General features: G+C 39.7%; 1 protein-coding gene across 5 annotated transcripts in view; it reads right to left on the reverse strand.

Moving 5' to 3' along the window:
- Positions 1 to 7,696: 7,696 nt before the first annotated feature.
- NEK7 (NIMA related kinase 7) overlaps positions 7,697 to 18,867 on the reverse strand; it is a 68,191-nt gene continuing 57,020 nt past the window's right edge. For 4 of the 5 annotated variants that reach the window (XM_038144021.1, XM_038144022.1, XM_038144019.1 and 1 more), the window contains one exon: positions 7,697 to 15,440. In XM_038144021.1, the coding sequence (XP_037999949.1) occupies positions 15,330 to 15,440 (111 nt within the window). In that variant the 3' untranslated portion in view covers positions 7,697 to 15,329. The remainder of the gene's footprint in view (positions 15,441 to 18,867) is intronic. The other variant, XR_005257752.1, reaches the window with a different exon arrangement.

An 18,867-nucleotide genomic window follows, 5' to 3' on the forward strand; every position in this document is an offset into this window, starting at 1 on the left:
TGCAAATACTACAGATTCATTAAGAACCATCAAATTGGAGAAAACTGAGGAATTGCAAAATTCATTTATCAAAAGGAAAAAAAGGAGCAACATATACCGGAAGAAAGAAATATTTTTCACTATGGTCAAACATAATGCAATGCATTATAGAAAAAAATAATGAAAAGCAGAATTCTTTTCCTTCCAAATTAGGTTTGTTCCAAAATTTATTTTAAAGCAACTGTAGAAGTAGAAACACCTGAAGACAGATCTTTAAAAATATTATGCTCCTAGATCAGATGAAGAAAGTTCCAAAATAAAGGAACCAGACAGCAGTTTTAGCAATGCAGATGCAATCTGGAAGACATAGATTCTGAACAACCTCAAGTACATAACAGTGTGCTGAACCCAAAAGCAGGGCAGTCAGGAGAAGAAGTTACCACACCAACTTTTGGAGAAACATTTGCAAGAACTCACGGTCAAAACCATCCTTTGGAATTTTCTACCCTTAATACACAAAAGAAGTCCTGCTTCTCAGCTGGACCGTTCCTTTTCCTCAACATCCTAACTGTATTTTCCTTAATTTGATGTCACGGAAACCTCCCAGTGTGGTCATTCCCCATTCCCGAGACGCTCTGGCAGTCACCCTCCCAAGGCCAGGGGCCGCAGCCCCTCACGGCGGGCGGCTCGGGGAGCCCCTCACGGCGGGCGGCTCGGGGGACCCCTCACGGCGGGCGGCTCGGGGGACCCCTCACGGCGGGCGGCTCGGGGGACCCCTCACGGCGGGCGGCTCGGGGGGCGCCTCACGGCGGGCGGCTCGGGGGGCGCCTCACGGCGGGCGGCTCGGGGGGCCGATGGGCCCGGTTGGTTCCCGCACACCCTCACCCGCTCCGGCCCACGTTTCCCTTGGCAGTGCCTCAGCCTCGTTCCATAAAGCCATTTATTCACGGCACAATAACACAGAAACAGCCCGAGCTGGAGAGGGACCCCCCCTCCGGGCTTTTATCCCCTCACAGCCCGAAGGGGGAAAGTTTCGCTTCTCCTCCTCACTGCTGGGCTCCTGCCCTGTCTCCCTCACCTGGCTGCGCCACCTCTCCGCGCTCTTTGTTATGCAAAGGCTCGGCAGTTCACGGCCTGGCATCTGTGCTCCCAAACAGAGCTCAACCTGCATTTCCCAAGCTGAGCTACCTGCACCAGGTGTGTCCCACAACACCCGGGAGAGGCTACCAGCTCCTGCAGCTGGCATGGATCTCCCCTCAGGAGCCGTGCAGCCGAGCAGTGGCGGGAGGGGAAGGCACGGCCCTGCCCTGGGGAGCTGTCCCGGGAGAGGCACACACCAGGCTGCTCCCGGCAGGATTCCCCAGCCTTGCATTTGCCCCCTTAATCGTGCTCCTGCACACACACACACACGGGAAGAACATGCTGCACGAACACAGGCTGCTCTTCCATCTCATCCTGTTTGCACCAAAGTCTTGTGATGGATTTCATAGAGCTTTTGTAGAGCTCAAACTTCAGGAGATAATTTGAGGTAGAAATTTTTTAAGTATTTGTCACCATGCTGCCCTAGAGGGATTAAAAATCAAGAAACATGCTCACAGACAGCTCCCCGTTAAATCCATGCATAAGCATTTGTACTTCTGAACAACTGGACAAATGATTGAGGTATGGCTCTGCCTGAAACAAAGAATAACTCCAGTTGGTCAAAATCCAAGCAATCCCTGTGAAACTGCAGTGAACAGAGCAATTCCTCAGAGCAGGCTACATGCCTATATACTGTATATTTAGCACAGGCTGTAACATTAAAAATCATTATTTACATTTTTACTATATTTAACGCGCTCTTACTTGCACTACAGAGAGCAAAATTAATCTAAAGAAAAGCGAAATTATATATGGAGCTATTTATTACAGGTAAAATGTGTTCCTTACTCATTTACAACACCTTAAATATAGTGTAGATAGAATACCACAAGAAACTGCACCATCCTGGGGAAAAGATGGAAGAAGGCAATTCTAGAAAAAGATTTCTGTCTTATGGAAGATGTCCCTTTTTTTGCCTGCATATTTGAGAGACTCGTGTATTCTCTTATTTCCTCTGGCTCACTTGTCTACAAGATGACAAGTGATGCCCAACTACTTTGGCATATCATATTGCATTGTGTCATTCCACCACCTGCCAATGCCAGTGGCCCATCAAGCCTGAAAAATCAAAAGCAGCAATTTGTTAGAAACTGGGAAAAGAAAAAAAAAACCCCACCAACCCACCACATTTTAAGCCAAAAATAGAAGCATTCATTTTGTATTAGTAAATAGACTGTGAAATATTGATCCACAAAAGTAAGTGAGCATGAGTAATGTATCAATCTCTTAAGCATATTTAAGGATTTAGAAGCATTTCAGTATTTGTGTATTGGTAGCTGTATAGAAGACAACATCTATCTCAGATCAAATATGATTCTGCAAAACACTGCTGCTCTTTATACTTTCCTTTAAGGGCAGCACATCTTGTGATGAAAGAAAAGCTAAAGAAACTACATGTTCTAATAAAAATATTATTATGGAACAATAACCAAACATGCAGTTATCTTTCCTGGCAACAGTAAAAGGCAGTGCTATTAAAAAAAAAGTCTGCCTGGATCATCATTTGTTCTTAAAGATTAGTGCTGAATCAAAGAGAAGTACATTTGTTATAGAAGCACAGAAAAATCCTTCTTTTTTATACAGTCTACATTTATCAACAAAATCATCTCTCAAGAAAAAAGAAAAAACTGTTTGCTTTGCTCTTCAGTGAGTCTTAATGGAGAAAATACAGACAGAGAAAACAGCAAGTTTACCAGTACTAGCCAAATTATAGCAATTATTTTGAAAGGTGCTATCCTCTGGATAATTGTTTTGTTCCTTGTAGTGCTGCACAAATACTCTTCACAAGAGTGTTTGCATAAGATCTAATCCCACACTGTCTTGGAGCACAACTTGAGATCTTCACTCAGGCAAATTTTCAAAATCCTCCATACTGTGGCCTCTCAATTTTCTCAACAGCTGCCATGTGCAAATTGTTTGGTGATCATCCTGTGTGCTCAGCTGAGCTAACAAAGCCTGCTCAGAGGCTCCTAGCCCAGCTTCTACAGGACTCTGGCAAAGCAGTTTGCAATGTTACCAGATTCCCAGAATGGAAATTGATTTTTGTGTCCCACTAGGGAGATGGGGAAGGGAATGACCAAAGCCATCTCACCCTCAAATCACAGCAGAGGTGCGTAAGAAAGCAAGGACAAAATTACTGAAGAATAAGAAAAGGCTACCAAGCCAGGTGCTGCGAAGAGGGCATGACATGGAAAGAGAAGATTCCCAGAGCACATGGTGGAGCAAAGCTAAGGGCAAAATGCAGAACGGCCAGCTAACACGGTGAGAAATGCAGCATCCCACAGAAATTGGGAATGCTAAAAGAAGGCCAGAAGCATTGCAGGAACTGGCTCCACTCCAGAAAGAGCAGGGACCAAGACTCCTGCTCACTCAGACAATTTGCTGTGAAGCATTCTGCCTGGGAACATCTGTGTGGAACATGATAGAAGCCTGCGCTATGCAAGTTGCACACAAAAATGAAATGGAAAGTGAGACATAATTAGGGTCAAACTGTACAACACAGGTCATTAGGGTATAAGTGTGCCATGTTTTTCCATACTGAGCAGCAGATCAGCCTTTTCAATGACAGCCAAATGATTTTCTTGGATACTCAGTTTAAAAGCATTGCAACACCCACATCCACATAAAAAAATGCTCAGTACGCGTGAATAATCAAGTCCCTTGATGGTGGTCCATGGAATTCAATGGAACAGGTATTCCCATGCCACACACCTTAAATGACCCAGCCAGCACATCCCTGCCTCTAAACCAGCCCGTGGCTAGGCAGGAGCTCGGCAGAGGCTGCACAAGCTCAGCTGCTGGAGGGGGAGCTCATCCCACAGCCTGCCCCAGAACTGGCCTCCCTCTCCTTCACGGCCCAGTGTCTGGTAGAAAATTGTCACACTGACAGAGCAGATGGACAGATCTACTGGATCTTAATAACTCTGGGCAGATGAACTACCACTTTTACTCATTTACAAACTGAACAAAATGCCACACAAGCCAGAACAACTAAAGGTGCAATATTAATTCATGCAAGCATAATCTGTTAAGAGTTTGATAATTTTTAACAAATATGGTAACAAAAAGTAGTCCTGAGACTATGACAACATGGTTTTCATATGACCATTATATAACTAATTTCATGTTTCCTATTTATGTTCTGGAGCAGAGCAAAAATTATTCTGATATACCCCCAGCAGTCTGTGTTCATTTTAGGGGACACATAAATTATTTTAAGGGAATAATACATCTCCAAGGACATTTTAATGGATTAAATGTCAGGAATGAAATACTGCATTTCAACTTAGCTAGGACCTTAAAGAATGCATATAAAGACAATTATTGAGAGGTCTGAAGAACACAATCGATTTCTTGCAATTTAAACTCTGAGGCATTTCATGCACTCAAACAGAATTTCTATTTCAAGTTTTCATTACATAAAACTATGAAGTATGTAAAGATATAATGCTGACAATATTTTAAAGTTTATGAGAGAACTGCAGAGTGTCTGATTTAAAAGGAAGTTGTGTTTTAGGACTGCATTTTAAGCACGGAATTTTATGCTCAATTACTGTGAAATAAATTACAATTATGATCTACTTTCTTTTTCTAGTTCTTTTAGCAGTAGCTTGATGGTCCTATACAAAGCCAGAAATTCAATATCATGAGGAAATAAAAGGGCCAAATTCCAAGAAGAGCCCCATAAAGCAAGAAGTTATACATTTGGAAGGTGCTTTGCTGCAGGCAAATGGCTGCCAGCATTCCCAATCAAGCTGTAAGGCAACACACTGCAGATGTACCTGTGCTCAATACAGAAAATATTCTCACACAGACACACCACTTAAGTTACAATGGGATTCTGATCATTATAATGGCACTTGGATACTACTCTTACTAAAAAAAAAAAAAAAAAAAAAAAACAAACAAAAAAAAAACCAAAAACATACCATGTCTAACTTAACTTTCATACAGAAAAAAGCTATAAATCATTAATTCCAAACATGCACAAAATTCTCATACCACCCTGTGTTAGAATGCACAGTGTATGTGTCGGTTGCCTTTATAAAACCTGTGACAGTTTTTAGAGCTATCAGTGCTGTTTAAAGAAAACATCCAAGACCGAAGGCAACAATAAATAGGAAGAATATAGTACCTATGAGAAGTAATATGTTCAATTTCATGGATGCTACCTGAACATCCATCTGTTTCTATCCATTTGGGACCATTGTCATCAATATGTGCACTCTGAGAAAACAAAAAATAAAGCAATTGTCCAATAAAATGTAGTTTTATAAATAGATTGCTTACCATCATAAACACAGGCAGAGCTTTTTTAAAAAAGCATTTTAGCTCAAAACCATCACCACCCTTTTGTATCATAACTGCTGTAGAGATGACAGCTTTCCAGTTATTGCACTGGTGGAGTTTCACAAGGTCTTCCTGGGATTTGTGACATTGTGAGGGATGGCCCAGTGTTACAGCAACAGAACACCAGTAACAGATCAGGGGCACCCACACGATCCTCTGCCCTTTTGCTTGAGCTGACAATTCACAGTGAACTGCCCACTGCTTCTCCAAACTCCAGGCAAGTGGGTCATTCCTTCCAACTGGTTATCTCCAGGGAGGAGCAGGAGCCGGGGGAGGAAACCCAGCAGCCCAGAGGCCTCGTGCTGGCTGCTGGATCAATGGCCAGTGTCAGCAGGCTCCCAGTTAATGATGCTGGAGCCAGCGCCAGCCTCGCTCCGGGCCAGGCTTACCACAGGTACCCACACACAGGGCACGGGGCTCTGGAAAAGCCAAGTAATTGCCTCATTTTGCAGTATGAGGAGTTTTTTGTTAAAGGCATACACCTTGCATTTTATGTTCCTAGGATCAGCCCTTAGATTTGAACAAAGAAAAGATGTTCACATTCACAACGGTGCCATGTGACAGCCAAGGGCAGCCAACAGCATCTGTGTGACTGCAGATCCACTTACAAAGGTTTGCTACAAAGAATGCAGTGTTTTGTAAGCCTTGCTTACGTGTGTGTAAATGTAGATAAATTTCACGTTTATGGAACCATTTTTATTATCATTTTAAGATGAGAAGTGTTTGGCAAACACACAAAAACCACCAAAAAATAACCAGCAACAAAAAAACACGCTACAGGAAAATACAACCTCAAAACAGGGGAACTCTCATCCTGTTCTATGATGGAAGGATGGAGCAGTTAAAGTCATCTCTGTATCCATGTATGCTCTGGAGTGGAACAAATGAATTATGGAAATGGGATAACTGTACAAGGTTCTTCAAATTACTGACTTATTATTATTGGATGTTCCATGCAAACTCCCAATAAAAACTCTCCCACTTGAGGCAAGAATGTTCATCCAGGCTCTGTTTCAGCCCCAAACATGCAGTCCAGAGCTCTCAGCTAAAAGAAAGGACAAGGAGCCTTTCCTTTGAATTCAGGCCAGTGCATCCTGGAGCTGGAGGCCCCCTTATTTCCACAGCCTGTCTCAGAGGCCACAGCACTAAAAACACTCCACAGTAACATTTTAGGATCCCTTTCTACCCCGCCAACTCAATAAAAGTTTTCAAGATAGTCCTCAGAAAGTTGTCTTATGCCTGTCTAGCAGTGCTTCTGCCTTCCAGCCACAGGCAGCAGCATTTTAACTGCTCACCCCAGACTCAAGTAAGACATCCATCTTTGGAGGCTGAAATCAGTGCAACTCCACTGTCCACACTTATCCCAAACTCTTTGCCAGTAAGGAAAAGTACAGCAGGAAGAATTTTACTCTTAATACATCACATCATGCAGAAATCAGAATCTAAAATAATGACTTGTTCCAGAATGAGGAACAAAAATTATTATTGATAAAAATGCATACTGAATTTAAAAGCAATTAAAAAGTTAAAAATGCACACCACATTTGGCAATTACCTTTTCAAATATTCTCCCACAAGAGTAAAAGCTCTAAATCATCTGCCACTTCATTTTTTTTAACCTTTGAACACTTTTTTAAAGTGTTCAAAAAAGAATTACACACAGCCACCACCACCCTCTTGCCAGACTGGTAACTGTTAAATGATATTTTATAACATCAATAAATTATTCTTACTTTACAGAAATTGTTTCCTCAAAGAACTTGACAGATTTGAAACTTAATCTATTTGTCATATTCTTTATTTGCTCCCAAGAAGTTTGTTGGCAGAAGTTTCAAGCTCTCATTTAACACAGGGCAAAATTTTCCAAAAAAACCCAAAAAAACCTACTGCTCTGAAATCTGACCCTGCTCCAGTCATTTTCCTCCTCAAATTTCAATTTTGATAAATCTCTCCAAACAAGTTTCCACCAACACTTGAGTTTAAAGTAAGGTTCCCATAACCAGCAGTGATCTGACACTGGCTTCATCTTCTTCCCATCCCATCCCCAGTGCTAAGCTCCCTTCCCCAGAGCAGGCTCCAGAAAAGAGAAGCAGAGGATTATTTTCAGGATCCCAACTTCCCTGCTTCACCATGGCAGGCACAATTGTGATCTGCCAGGAAACATTTAGCAGATTTGAAAGGTAGCAATTGAGAAAATCCAGGCCATAAACACCACAGAACGTTTGTATCAAGTTTTACTGCCAAAATTTTTATTTTACACTCGAGTTGCAAATGAATACGGTGTACACGTCATACAGGATGCACAAGTACTACGTGAACATATTTGTTAGCAATAACAAATTTTCAGAAAATAAAACATCCTAAGTTCTCTCTTTGTCCCAGCACTTGACTTACCTTTTTGCAATATAAAGAACATTTGAGGGGTGGCAGAAGAACAAAGAATGGCCACAACTTGTAACTGAGAAGTTTCTGGCTGCACACGAGGCACAGGAGGCAAACAAGGTTTACAGTGAGGCACTGGAGCAGGCTGCCCACAGAAGCTGCTCCACCACCCTCCCTTGAGGGTTTCTAGATCTTGCTGAAGCCTGAAGCCCTGCTCTGAATTCAGCACTGACTCAGCTCTCAGCAGGAAGCTGGACTAGAGACTTCTCTCAACGTCCATTCCAATGTGAATTATTATAAAATTTGATTCAAGCACAATCAGCAGCCAAATACAAACAAATCAGTGAATGTCTCCTGTTTCCCCACTCCCAACAATAAACAACATTCATCTTTAATGAATCATCTTTACAACAGTCCAGAATGACTGAAATCAAAGGAACAAGCACCAAATTAAGTCTACTGAAGAAGACCAAGACCACATTAAAAGGCCTTTGCATAATGTAAAATTCTTTTTGTAACAGCAAGCACAGATTTTTTTAATTACTCTTTACACATTTGCAATTATCAGCTGTATAACAATACCAAATATATTCCTAGTCATTTTCAACTGGGAGATCTCCTGTCCACACTGAGAAAGTTTCTATTGCCCCTCGATACATTGGCAGTGCCATAATCCCTGTGAGTGTCCCATGGATGCCAGAGAAACAGGGACTGGGAGGTGGAAAGGAAGTAAGGAATCCCAGAACATCTGTTTTATCCTAGGGACCATTTCTCTTCCTGGTTGAGAGCTCTATCTATTGCTAGGGTTTAAATGAAAAACAAGTGAAACTATCATGAAAGACTCAATAATTTTCTACTTTTAATTCCATTTGACAGAAAATTGCAATTAGGCAAAAGATTTAAGGCCAGCACCGACTACTAGGCAGCTGTAGAAGAACTAACTGCATAATGTGATACAGGCAGGCAACAAGGAATTAATATAAAGCCTGAAAAGTACTGGATTTTTTTTTTTGTCCCAGCAAACAAGTGATCCTCTAAAACAAGATAATTACCCTGGTGTAAATATAAAATCAACAAATATGCATATACCCACACCAAATGTAACATTCAGCTTTGTAACTCCCAGTTCCAAAACATCAAACTTCTTAGTTTTACAGAGATTTTCATTTCTCAACCTCAACGTATCAGGATAATTATGAGCAGTCAAAGGCCAGACAATATAACCAACATTGAATCTCTGCAAACACACAATCTTCCACCTCTGAAAGCCTGCTGAAAGTGTGAAGTCAGACCGTGCACCCACCCAGAAAACCATGCAGCCACCACAGAGGCAGCTTTGGTTTGGTTTTGTGTTAGGGCAGGGTGGGTAGAGAAGCAGTACTGAGCTCAGTCCAGCACCTGGAGGGTCTGGGCAGGCACAGCAACAGAGAGGAGCCTTGTGCCCAACTCTGGGCTCAGCCAGGGAAGCTCTCAGGCACGTTCTTATTTCAAGCAATAGTAAAAGCACTGAAATCAAGTTGCTATAGCAGGAAAACAACTGTTAGCTCTATGTGCAGCAACAAGACAAAGTTACACACAGTAAATACAAAGCAATTAAGGGAAAAATCTCTTTATCTGAAATGACAGAAAACTAAAGGCCCAAATTCAAGGATTTCTGACATACTTGGAGAAGCAATCTGTTCCAACTCTACAGTACTGGAATAAGATCAGATTTGTGGGATTCAGGGCTCTTTAAAACACAAAACAAGTAGTAATTTGGTGGAGTTCCTTCTTCAGCACACAAAACAGTGAAAGCCCAATGACAGTTTAGTCCTGTCAATTTTGATACTTTGAAGGGAGAAAAGAAGCCAAAATGACACAGAGGTTAAATCAGTGAAGATAAAAGATAATAAAGAACAGATAGTGAAGAGGGCTGGATTCTGATACATCCAACTCCCAGACATTTGATACGCAGGCATGGGAGAAGTGTCAGAGATAGAAAGGTTGTGGCCTTGGAAAACAGGCAAGTAAAATTGTCAGGGATGTTAGAAAATAGTCTAGAGGAAGTCAGAAATAAAAATTAGATCTTTGAATCTGAGCAGGTCTGAGGCTGGCTAGATACTAAAGGAATAATCCAGAGATACAACCATGGGAGAACCAGACTAGGGGGGAGAAGCACTGGATTTTTGGGGCATTCAAATGAAGTGCAACATTTAAAAAATCAAAAAAAAACCTGGAGAGAGGGTGTTTAGGTACATGAAATCACATGAGAGGGAGAAAAAAGGACAAATTATTAAAAACCAGAAACAGTTATGATGATGGTGCCATCCCCTTAAAGACAGATGAAAGAGAAACTTGGTTGTTACTGAAGGAAGAAGTAATTCAGTGAAAGGAATGAGAGGCATAAAAGATACACAAATAAAAAGGGCAAACTTGCACGGTTAAGAGGCAGAGAAGCTCAGCTCAGAAACAGATCCTGAGACTAAAAACAACCTTGAAAAGGATCTTGTTATGCAACAAAATCAGGATTGAAGATTTTGTATCAAGAATGAATGGAGAACGAATATGAACAGCAGATCTGCAACCAAGCTCAACAAGAAAAAGAAGGTGAGATAAAAGTGGTTTAAAAGTCCATTTGGGAAGAGCACTAAAGCAGGTAAGGCAAAGCTGAGTCCAAAGCTGTGTTGTGCTGACACACTCTTCAGATATTCAGAAAGGTTGGAATGGAAATTAAGAAATTACAAGAGAATACGTCTGGAGGGAGGAATGGAGACAGGGCAGCATGAGAAGCAGCCAAAGAAACCATGTACAGAGAAGCAGATAGAGATAAAAATAAAGACCAGTGAGTAAAAAGAAGTGAGGCCAATGAAGGAAGGAGGCAGCAGTGAAGACGAAGGAGTCAAAAAGGTTAATAGACTGGAGATCCCAAAAGGAGTGAGTGACAGGGTAGAGGAGAGAGAAAGACAGATAAGCTGAAACAGAGCAGGTAGTGATCAGAGAAAGGGAATTTAGAAATGAGAGATAATAAAGTGAACAGTATTTAGCAAAGACAAGGTCATGGGAATGATTGAGGCAGTAAGAAAATCTATCTAAAACTAGAAATCACAGGCATTGTGCTAGAAAAACAGAATGAAGAACAAAGGATTAAAGTACTGATCAGGGGAAATGAACTGGGCTTGCCCATGGGGATGGATGAAATTTGAAAAGACTGAAATGGGTTGAGTTTAGCAAACACACAAAGAAAGATGCAAACTAATGACCACTAGGAAAACTAGGCAGAGGACTTCAAACCAGGAAGAGGGTAAGGCTGACAACAGGACTAACAAAGCAGAAGCAAAAGCCAGGAGTCACAGAACTTGAGTGGTGAATACGAATGGAAAATACTTTTTAAAAAACATGAGAGAAGAGAATAAATTTTTAAAAACTCTAAATATCTATATTTGAGTAATGTTCAGAAATGTAAGTAGCACCCCATCAAACAGGGTCCACACCTCTATTTCCCTCCTTGCCAGAAAGATTTACTCACCCAGATCAAACCAGAGATCAGAAATTCAAAAGGCACTGCCAACACTGCCACTGGCTAGGTAATTTGGAGAGATGGCTGGGTTGGGAAAAATTTGACTGTTCAAGTAGATAAAGACTATTAAAAACTATTAAAAATTATGAAAAACCAGTGATTTGACCTCTGCCATCCAGCACCTTTATGTCTTCACAAAACAAGACCAGAAGCCCTTCACTGGCTCTCCCTCACATCACCTCCTGTCCCTACCAGCTCACACAGCTAATGCAGCATTCACCAACACCCCAACTCAGCTGCTAAGATTCTCATATACCACACTGTATAACAGCAAAGATAAGAGATTAAGCAGACAGATTGCTGCAAACAAACATCACTGCGATTTTGGGTCCCATTCAGAGTTATCTGAGAACCGCTGGCACAAAAGTTCTTCTCCATTTCCAAGCCTCTGTCAAGAATTTCACTCTACGGCTTTCTTAATCAGGAGCATGAATAAAACACCAGCCTTCTCAGACACTTCTAATACTGCATTTCATCTTCTGCTATACTGGCATGTTTTTAAAGTTTCTGCTCATTACAAAAAGACAACACACTTCTACTGCCTGCTCACACAATTGGGGAGCTGGATCATTAAGAGTACAACAAAACAGGGGAGAAAACCCAAATTATTCCCTGCTACCAAACCAGTGACACACAGAGAGTATAAAAAGTGAGCTGGGCACATCATTTCTAGCTATCCTACTGATTACTGTTTGTGTGTGTAGATGTGGTTCACTCAAAATTACTGAAATTACATAAAAACCAGCTGGAATATAAACAAGAGCTCACAGGACTGGGGCTATAATGGGAGCTCTTTGTTATTTTCATGCTTTATCACATATTGTAATATTGAAAATTATTTTAAATTTATCTTAAATTTTTAGTTTAAAACACACAAAACATTGGATGTAATATTTTTAGATAATTTTTTAACAAATAATACAAAAATGATTTTTTTAATATACTATCTTTTGTTACAGTCAAGAAATCTCACCTAGAATCAACTACTGGAAGCAGTAAGTTGTCCACACGATAGGCAGCATCTACTGTAACACATATATATCTCTAAAAAAGAAAAGTTGGAAAAAATATAATAGAAGCGCTATAATTTTTATATTAAATTTAATATCTGTATGTTTTATTGTTATTGGACTACTGCACAGCAGGGGAGCTTTTGAGACAAAAGGATTTTATGCAATGTCATTCAAAGCACAAAAAGTTCACTCCTGACGTAAGTTAATACTGGAGCATTACTGAAATAAAAGGAGGAGCTGGTCAGACGTTTTGGGTAGAAATGTAACATTTTTCCTTTCAAGAAAATAAACACATAATGCCATAGCTTAAAATAAATAGTGCCAAATGTTATCATCAACATATGAAAAATAGCATGGTGGTTTGGAAAAGAAAATATTTCATAAGCACATAGCATACATTGGAGTATTATAGCAAGACTTATCATTTTCATGTTACCAGGTATTTTACTTTAGGGAGAGATTCTACAATCCCCACTTATGTAAGCAGTTCTATTAACCCACATTGGCTTTTTAATTACAGAGTTTGGTACCAAAGTCAGGTGCACCATTCATTTCACAGATTTTAAGTCAGGAACAACTATTTCTTTTCCTTAGCACAATATGTAATCATAAATACTAAAAAAACCCACACACATTGCTAAAAAATTTAAATGCTTAAGTATGCACATTTGCTAACTCTTAACTCATTATTCTTTTACTCAACATACTCTTCCAGGGGAGGGATATCTATCAGCAGTTTCTGGCAGGAACAGTTCAATACTTGATGCATAATATTAGATACTAAAAGCCTGCATTGCATTTGGGGGCTTTTCAGTGATTTTTAAATGCTCTAATATATTTCAGAAAAAAAAATTGAGTACTCGTGCATATTAGAACTAATTCTGGGAGTCAAGCAAATATTGTGCTGCTTTTTTCAATTCAAAGCATTTCATTCTACGACACGTGAAAAATTGTTAGAGAATATAACCATCTGGTTTTAAATTATATAACCATTTAATAAATGAAAACAAAGGTTTTCTAGAGGTTGCTAAAAACAACCCAAAATTTCTCAAATACTTCTTTCCAACAAACTGGTTCACTGAAGTTCTATAAGGTTAAGTGCACACAGAAGAGAGAAATAAAACTACAGTTTCATACAATTTGTCCTACAAAACTTGGAACCAAAAAATTAAAAAAAAGTATGTATTAAGATAAGCTGATGATCTGGCACATGCCATCTAAAAAGGCTCCCTTTTTTTCCTTTTTCAAACACAATTTTCATAATATTTGTAGTTTTAAAAAATACAAAACCGAAAACAACCCTGACCCCTTCCCTTGAACACAAACTCCACTAATGTTTCTTTTAGTCTTTGAGAATTACATCAAATAAAAATTACAGCTGCATAGAGAAACAAATCAGCAAAAAAAAAAAAATCTAAGAATGCATGGATGTGGCCGCATCTAGACCCTACATATGTAGGTACATACTTCTGCTTTTATTTGAACTAACTTTTTAGCCACATAAAGAAAAAGACTTAACTGACACTAACAGCTCCCTAGCTGCTGCCACTGATAATAATTACCTTTTGACAGCTCCGTAAAAAAAGTTCAGTCTTGAAACTCAAGGAATTTCATTTCACTCTCCATTTTTACCACATTTAAAAACAAGACACATTCCTTCCTTAACAATGAAAATATTATATAAGCATACCCCAAAAGGCACTAAGGTCTAACAAAAATATTCAGCATTTCCTTTTAAACTAATAAAGTATCTGTAAGATAGTTTGCATATATAATTATTTTCCAAATTAAGGCGTGGCAACTTTCTCTTAAACATAAAAGCTATAATCTACTTCTGCTAAATATAAAACTAAGTCTCAGGATATAGTATACAAAGATCATACATTTATGTAGAATACATTTTGTGTTATACTAGACTATTATATCTTTGCCAAAAGATTTCAATATTTAGGAAAAAAAAATTAAAATTTAAATATACTGTAAGGTCATTCAAATTATTTTAAACACAAAAATCTACAAACAGTGACATATACACAAACAGCTGGGAAGTTGTAACTTAAAGATCACATCTTTTAATCAGACCTGCTCGAAGGACAGCCACAAAAGAACCCTATTGGCTACAAGAAGCATCTGCATGTTTTTAAGACTGAACTATGCAGACTCCATTGCCCCAGGGCAGTGCTGCACAAGTCTATTGAAAACGACCCGACTGCTGAATCAACACCTTAAATTTTCCCAGAAAACCTCCAACAAATGTTTTGCGTATTAACAGAGACTAATAAAACAAAAGGGGACATTACAAAAATTTCAGCATGACAATTTTTCCTGAAATTATTTTTCCATTGCATTTGGCAAGCAGAGAACTAATTCTATTCCTTGTCTACTCTTACAGAAAGAACTGCAAATTACAATTCAATATAAAATACAATAAGCTCCTGTAATAATTATGTTCCTCTTTGAACAAAGATTAAAATAAAGTTAACTGTGCTGATTCATACTTTCCATAAATTACTAAAAAGGTGAGAGATTCAGACATTTTGCTTCTTGATAATAAGCCTAATATCTGTATCATGTGCAAAAGTGCAACTGTGTTTTAGAACTGAGGCCCAACTGAATACAATTTTGTTATTACAGAAAGTATACTTGAACCTACTAACATGGAAACAGCGGTTCGCAGCATCTTAAAATTATGCTTTACATATTTAAACCTGTTGTACAACCGCAAGTTAGTAAAAAATACAAAACCCAGAAATAGAAAACAACAAAGCTTGTATATAAATTGGTTTACAATTCAAAGCACAACAGTAAGCTTCAAATAATTACATTTGTGTAACACACACGGAGAGGTGGGATGATTTATTGAAAGCACTTGGTTCTCGCTGCTCCTTTCCCGGGGCTCGGCTGGCTGCTCAGCTGCTGGCGGTGTGTGCGTGCATGCGTTTCGCTACATCGTACACGTAGGTGATGTCTGGGCGCTTCTCCGGATCCGGGTTGATGCACATATTAACTAATTGTCGCAGCTACGAGAGGGAGAGAACATGACAGGAGCGTTGGCCTTCTTACAAGCAGGATTTGTGCGTTATCAAATTCAAATTAAGAGAACTGGCAAAAATTAGGCAAACGGCGATTCTGCACAGCACACGGGCAGCCCTCCCTCTCCGCTCGCACGCTGCCTTGTGCAAACACCTATGCAAAGCACTCCCCCGATTTCTGCATTTTGCACCGCTGGCCAGAAAAACTGATGAGCAAATTCAAGTTCTAATCCTTTCAACATACAACTTTAGACATGCATTTAGTCCAGTCCCACATAATTCATAGAAAATTCCCTGTGTTTCTGGACAGCTGTGCCTGCAAAGCCCGAAGACTGAAAGGAGCACAGAGCGAAGGTAAACGAGGGCTGCTTTGCTCATTCAGTCCCCATACAGGAGTTAGCCAGCAATAAATGGCATTTCTGCCTGACAGGGCCCAACAAACAAAAGGCAGTGGTGCTCCATCTAACACACAGTTAACCCCCAGAACCTCCTGCTGCCAGGAGCTACCAATACACACACATTCAATTCAGCTACTGAACAAATTAAACCCATTGAAGGCTACCTGTTACAAGGACTCCACCCTTGAGGAAACATCTGAACTTAAAAGTGGAAGCTGAGAAAGTATTTTGGGCAAGTACCATATTATGCTGGCCCTGTTACTCCACTTGTCCACTGCTGAAGACATGATACTGGAATAAATAAGCTTTGGGCTACATCTTGATATACATCCTTAGGATTAGATTGTTTATAGTGTTCTCTATGTAAAGAAGCACAGAATGAATAAATATTCACAAAAGCCCCTATCTGCTAACAAACAAATCACTATGACCAGAAAATCCCGTGTTTCCAGAAGCACCATAACCTAATGGGTGTTTTTAATAGGCATACTCAGCATAAGAAACCCAAAAGAGCTTCCACAGCACCTGCATACTTCTCATTGCCTTCACAAAGGATATTTGCAGCCTTTTCTCCCTCCACTGATATGCCGAAGAATTTATGACTTTAGAACTTAATATATTGTATGAATAACCTTCTGATAGGGCTTCTATTTTAAATTGTGTGCATCTCCTAAGCATTTTTCAATGTGGAACATACATCCTCTTTCATACTGACTTACTGAAGTGTTCACAGGTGCTTTGCAATAACAATTTAACCAACTCTGAGGATCTTCCTTTATGCTTTTAAGTAGTTTTGCCAAATCCTCCTGGACCTCCTTATAACACTGGGGACAGGTGAGGGGGGAGTGGGAGGAGGACACTGCAACAAACACATTGTGATCCAGTCTTCTATGGCAATAGATCAAATTTGGTTTGGTCTCCCAGCCAACTACTAGGTAGGATTATTGAAAAAAAATCTGTAATCATTGCAACTAACACAGAGCGACCTCATCACCCTCATTATTCCCAAGTAACATAGGCTGCCTCTTTAAACCTGCCATTAGAGAGTTTCCTTCCTGCTTTTTAGAAAAAGAACAAGAAGGATTTTAAATTATAATTATACTCCTTTCACTCTTCTGAAGATTAATTTAAATGCACAGGAACAAGAATTCCTGAAGTTAAGGAAGAAGTACTGCATACCACTCTATAAAGCTTTGTCCAGTAGCCCTTGCAGATAAATTGTACATAATGTACAGTTTATGTACATTATGTACAGTTGAATACAATTTTTTTTTATTCAACAGTATCTTTTTCTAATTTTTTGTATTCAACAGTATAAAATGTATGTCATTAGACATCCCATTCTTTAGCAAGAAGAGCTTAATATTAAAAAATGAGATAATTCTGAGGATAGTGGTCCGATTTCTGGATTGAAAAGAAATGTATTAAATAAAAATAATCTGTAACAGACTTGCTATTTGCATTTTAAATACATTAAGTATATTCTGACTAATGGAGTTATAAAAGCCATCATGTTGCTTCTGGCAGTCAATAAACAAAATACAATGCCAGTGGCAATAAAAACTATTAGCCTGCAATAACTCCCAAACATTTGAAGAACAGAATGCTGGAAATCATTAGCTACTGTAAGAAATAATAATTGCCAGCATGTAATACAAACATGCAAGCCAAACAATCTCCTGCAGAAGAAGCAGGTGGGACACAGGGTAAGCAGGAGGCACAGTATAAACAGAGATGAGCAGCTTGCCATGCAACACCTCAGACAGCCTGCACAGAAAACAGGAAAGACTGAAGAACATCCAACACCATCAAGCCTGAAACTAGAGTCAAATAAGCAAACATTTTGTGAAGAGAATACAGGTATAATTTATCTGCAAAATACATCTAATCCTGACTGTATACGTTTCTCTTTCTTTGGGAAGACTTCCATCTGTTCAACAGAACTGCATACAGTGAATAGTCTTCAAAAAGGACCTTGAAGGGTTAAAACCCACAAAGCCAGCATCAGAGGGGAAGCAGAGTGGGTTTTCTCCTGTTTTTTTCTAGATGTTTATCAATACTTTACTGCTCGTAGAGCAGCAGAAATAACTCTTCAAGAAATTTACCTGTTGGGCACTTGAGAAGCCTTGTCACTGACCTCTGTAAATGGCAGTCACTGCAATTACTGCAGTATCTCTATGCCCCTCTTCTCTTGGAACGTCCAGAATCTCAGTGGTAAGGCAGGAATGCTGAGCTGACCATGTTGTCTGGGACGCTGCACAACAATAGTGCAGATTCCTGAGTAATTTCAAAATCCTTGAGCTCTTTTGAGCCTTGTAACTGAACAGCAAACCCTTGGAAGAAGGTGAATTACTTCTGCTACACAGGATGAAAAATTACATGGGAACACAGCTTTCAGGACTGAAACTGGGACACTGGATAGCACTGGTTATAGCGCTGATCCTTTACTCCTACAGGAATATCCATTTCAATAAACCTGAAATCCATCTGTCAGCCCTTCTAGTACTAATAAAACTTCCAGTGTATCTGAAAAGCTCACCAATGTCATGGGAAGAGTCACTGGGAGTCTAAAATCAGACTATCATTAGAGATAGAAGTGATTTTTTACTACCTGGCACAGACTGGCCAAGAGGCAGAGCAGACTGAGCCAGAGGGACCTTCTGTTGCCTCCCCAAGCTGCAAACTTCTTTGTCTGCTTATTGTTCTTAACCTCCTCTGTGCACTTAGCACAGTGACTGCCTTTAGCCTGGAGCTTAGCCTGACACTGGAGCACTGGGACACACTTTCTTTAACTTTAGCAGGTTTTTCAGCTATGAAATAAATAATTATCACTCAAGTCAGGAGGAGTGGGGAAAGACAGAAATATGACATGCAAGTACTCTGCATTGTTAGCCAGCTGAAATGGAGAAATTTTCATAAAGGGAAGTTTGGTTAAAAAAACCACACACAACACTGTTCTTACTCTGAATAAAACCTTCTCAAAGCCTTTTTTTGAGTGCTTTTCTCAAGACCTGCTG

This window comes from Motacilla alba, chromosome 8, assembly GCF_015832195.1.
Source record: "Motacilla alba alba isolate MOTALB_02 chromosome 8, Motacilla_alba_V1.0_pri, whole genome shotgun sequence".
NCBI classification, from domain to species: domain Eukaryota; kingdom Metazoa; phylum Chordata; class Aves; order Passeriformes; family Motacillidae; genus Motacilla; species Motacilla alba.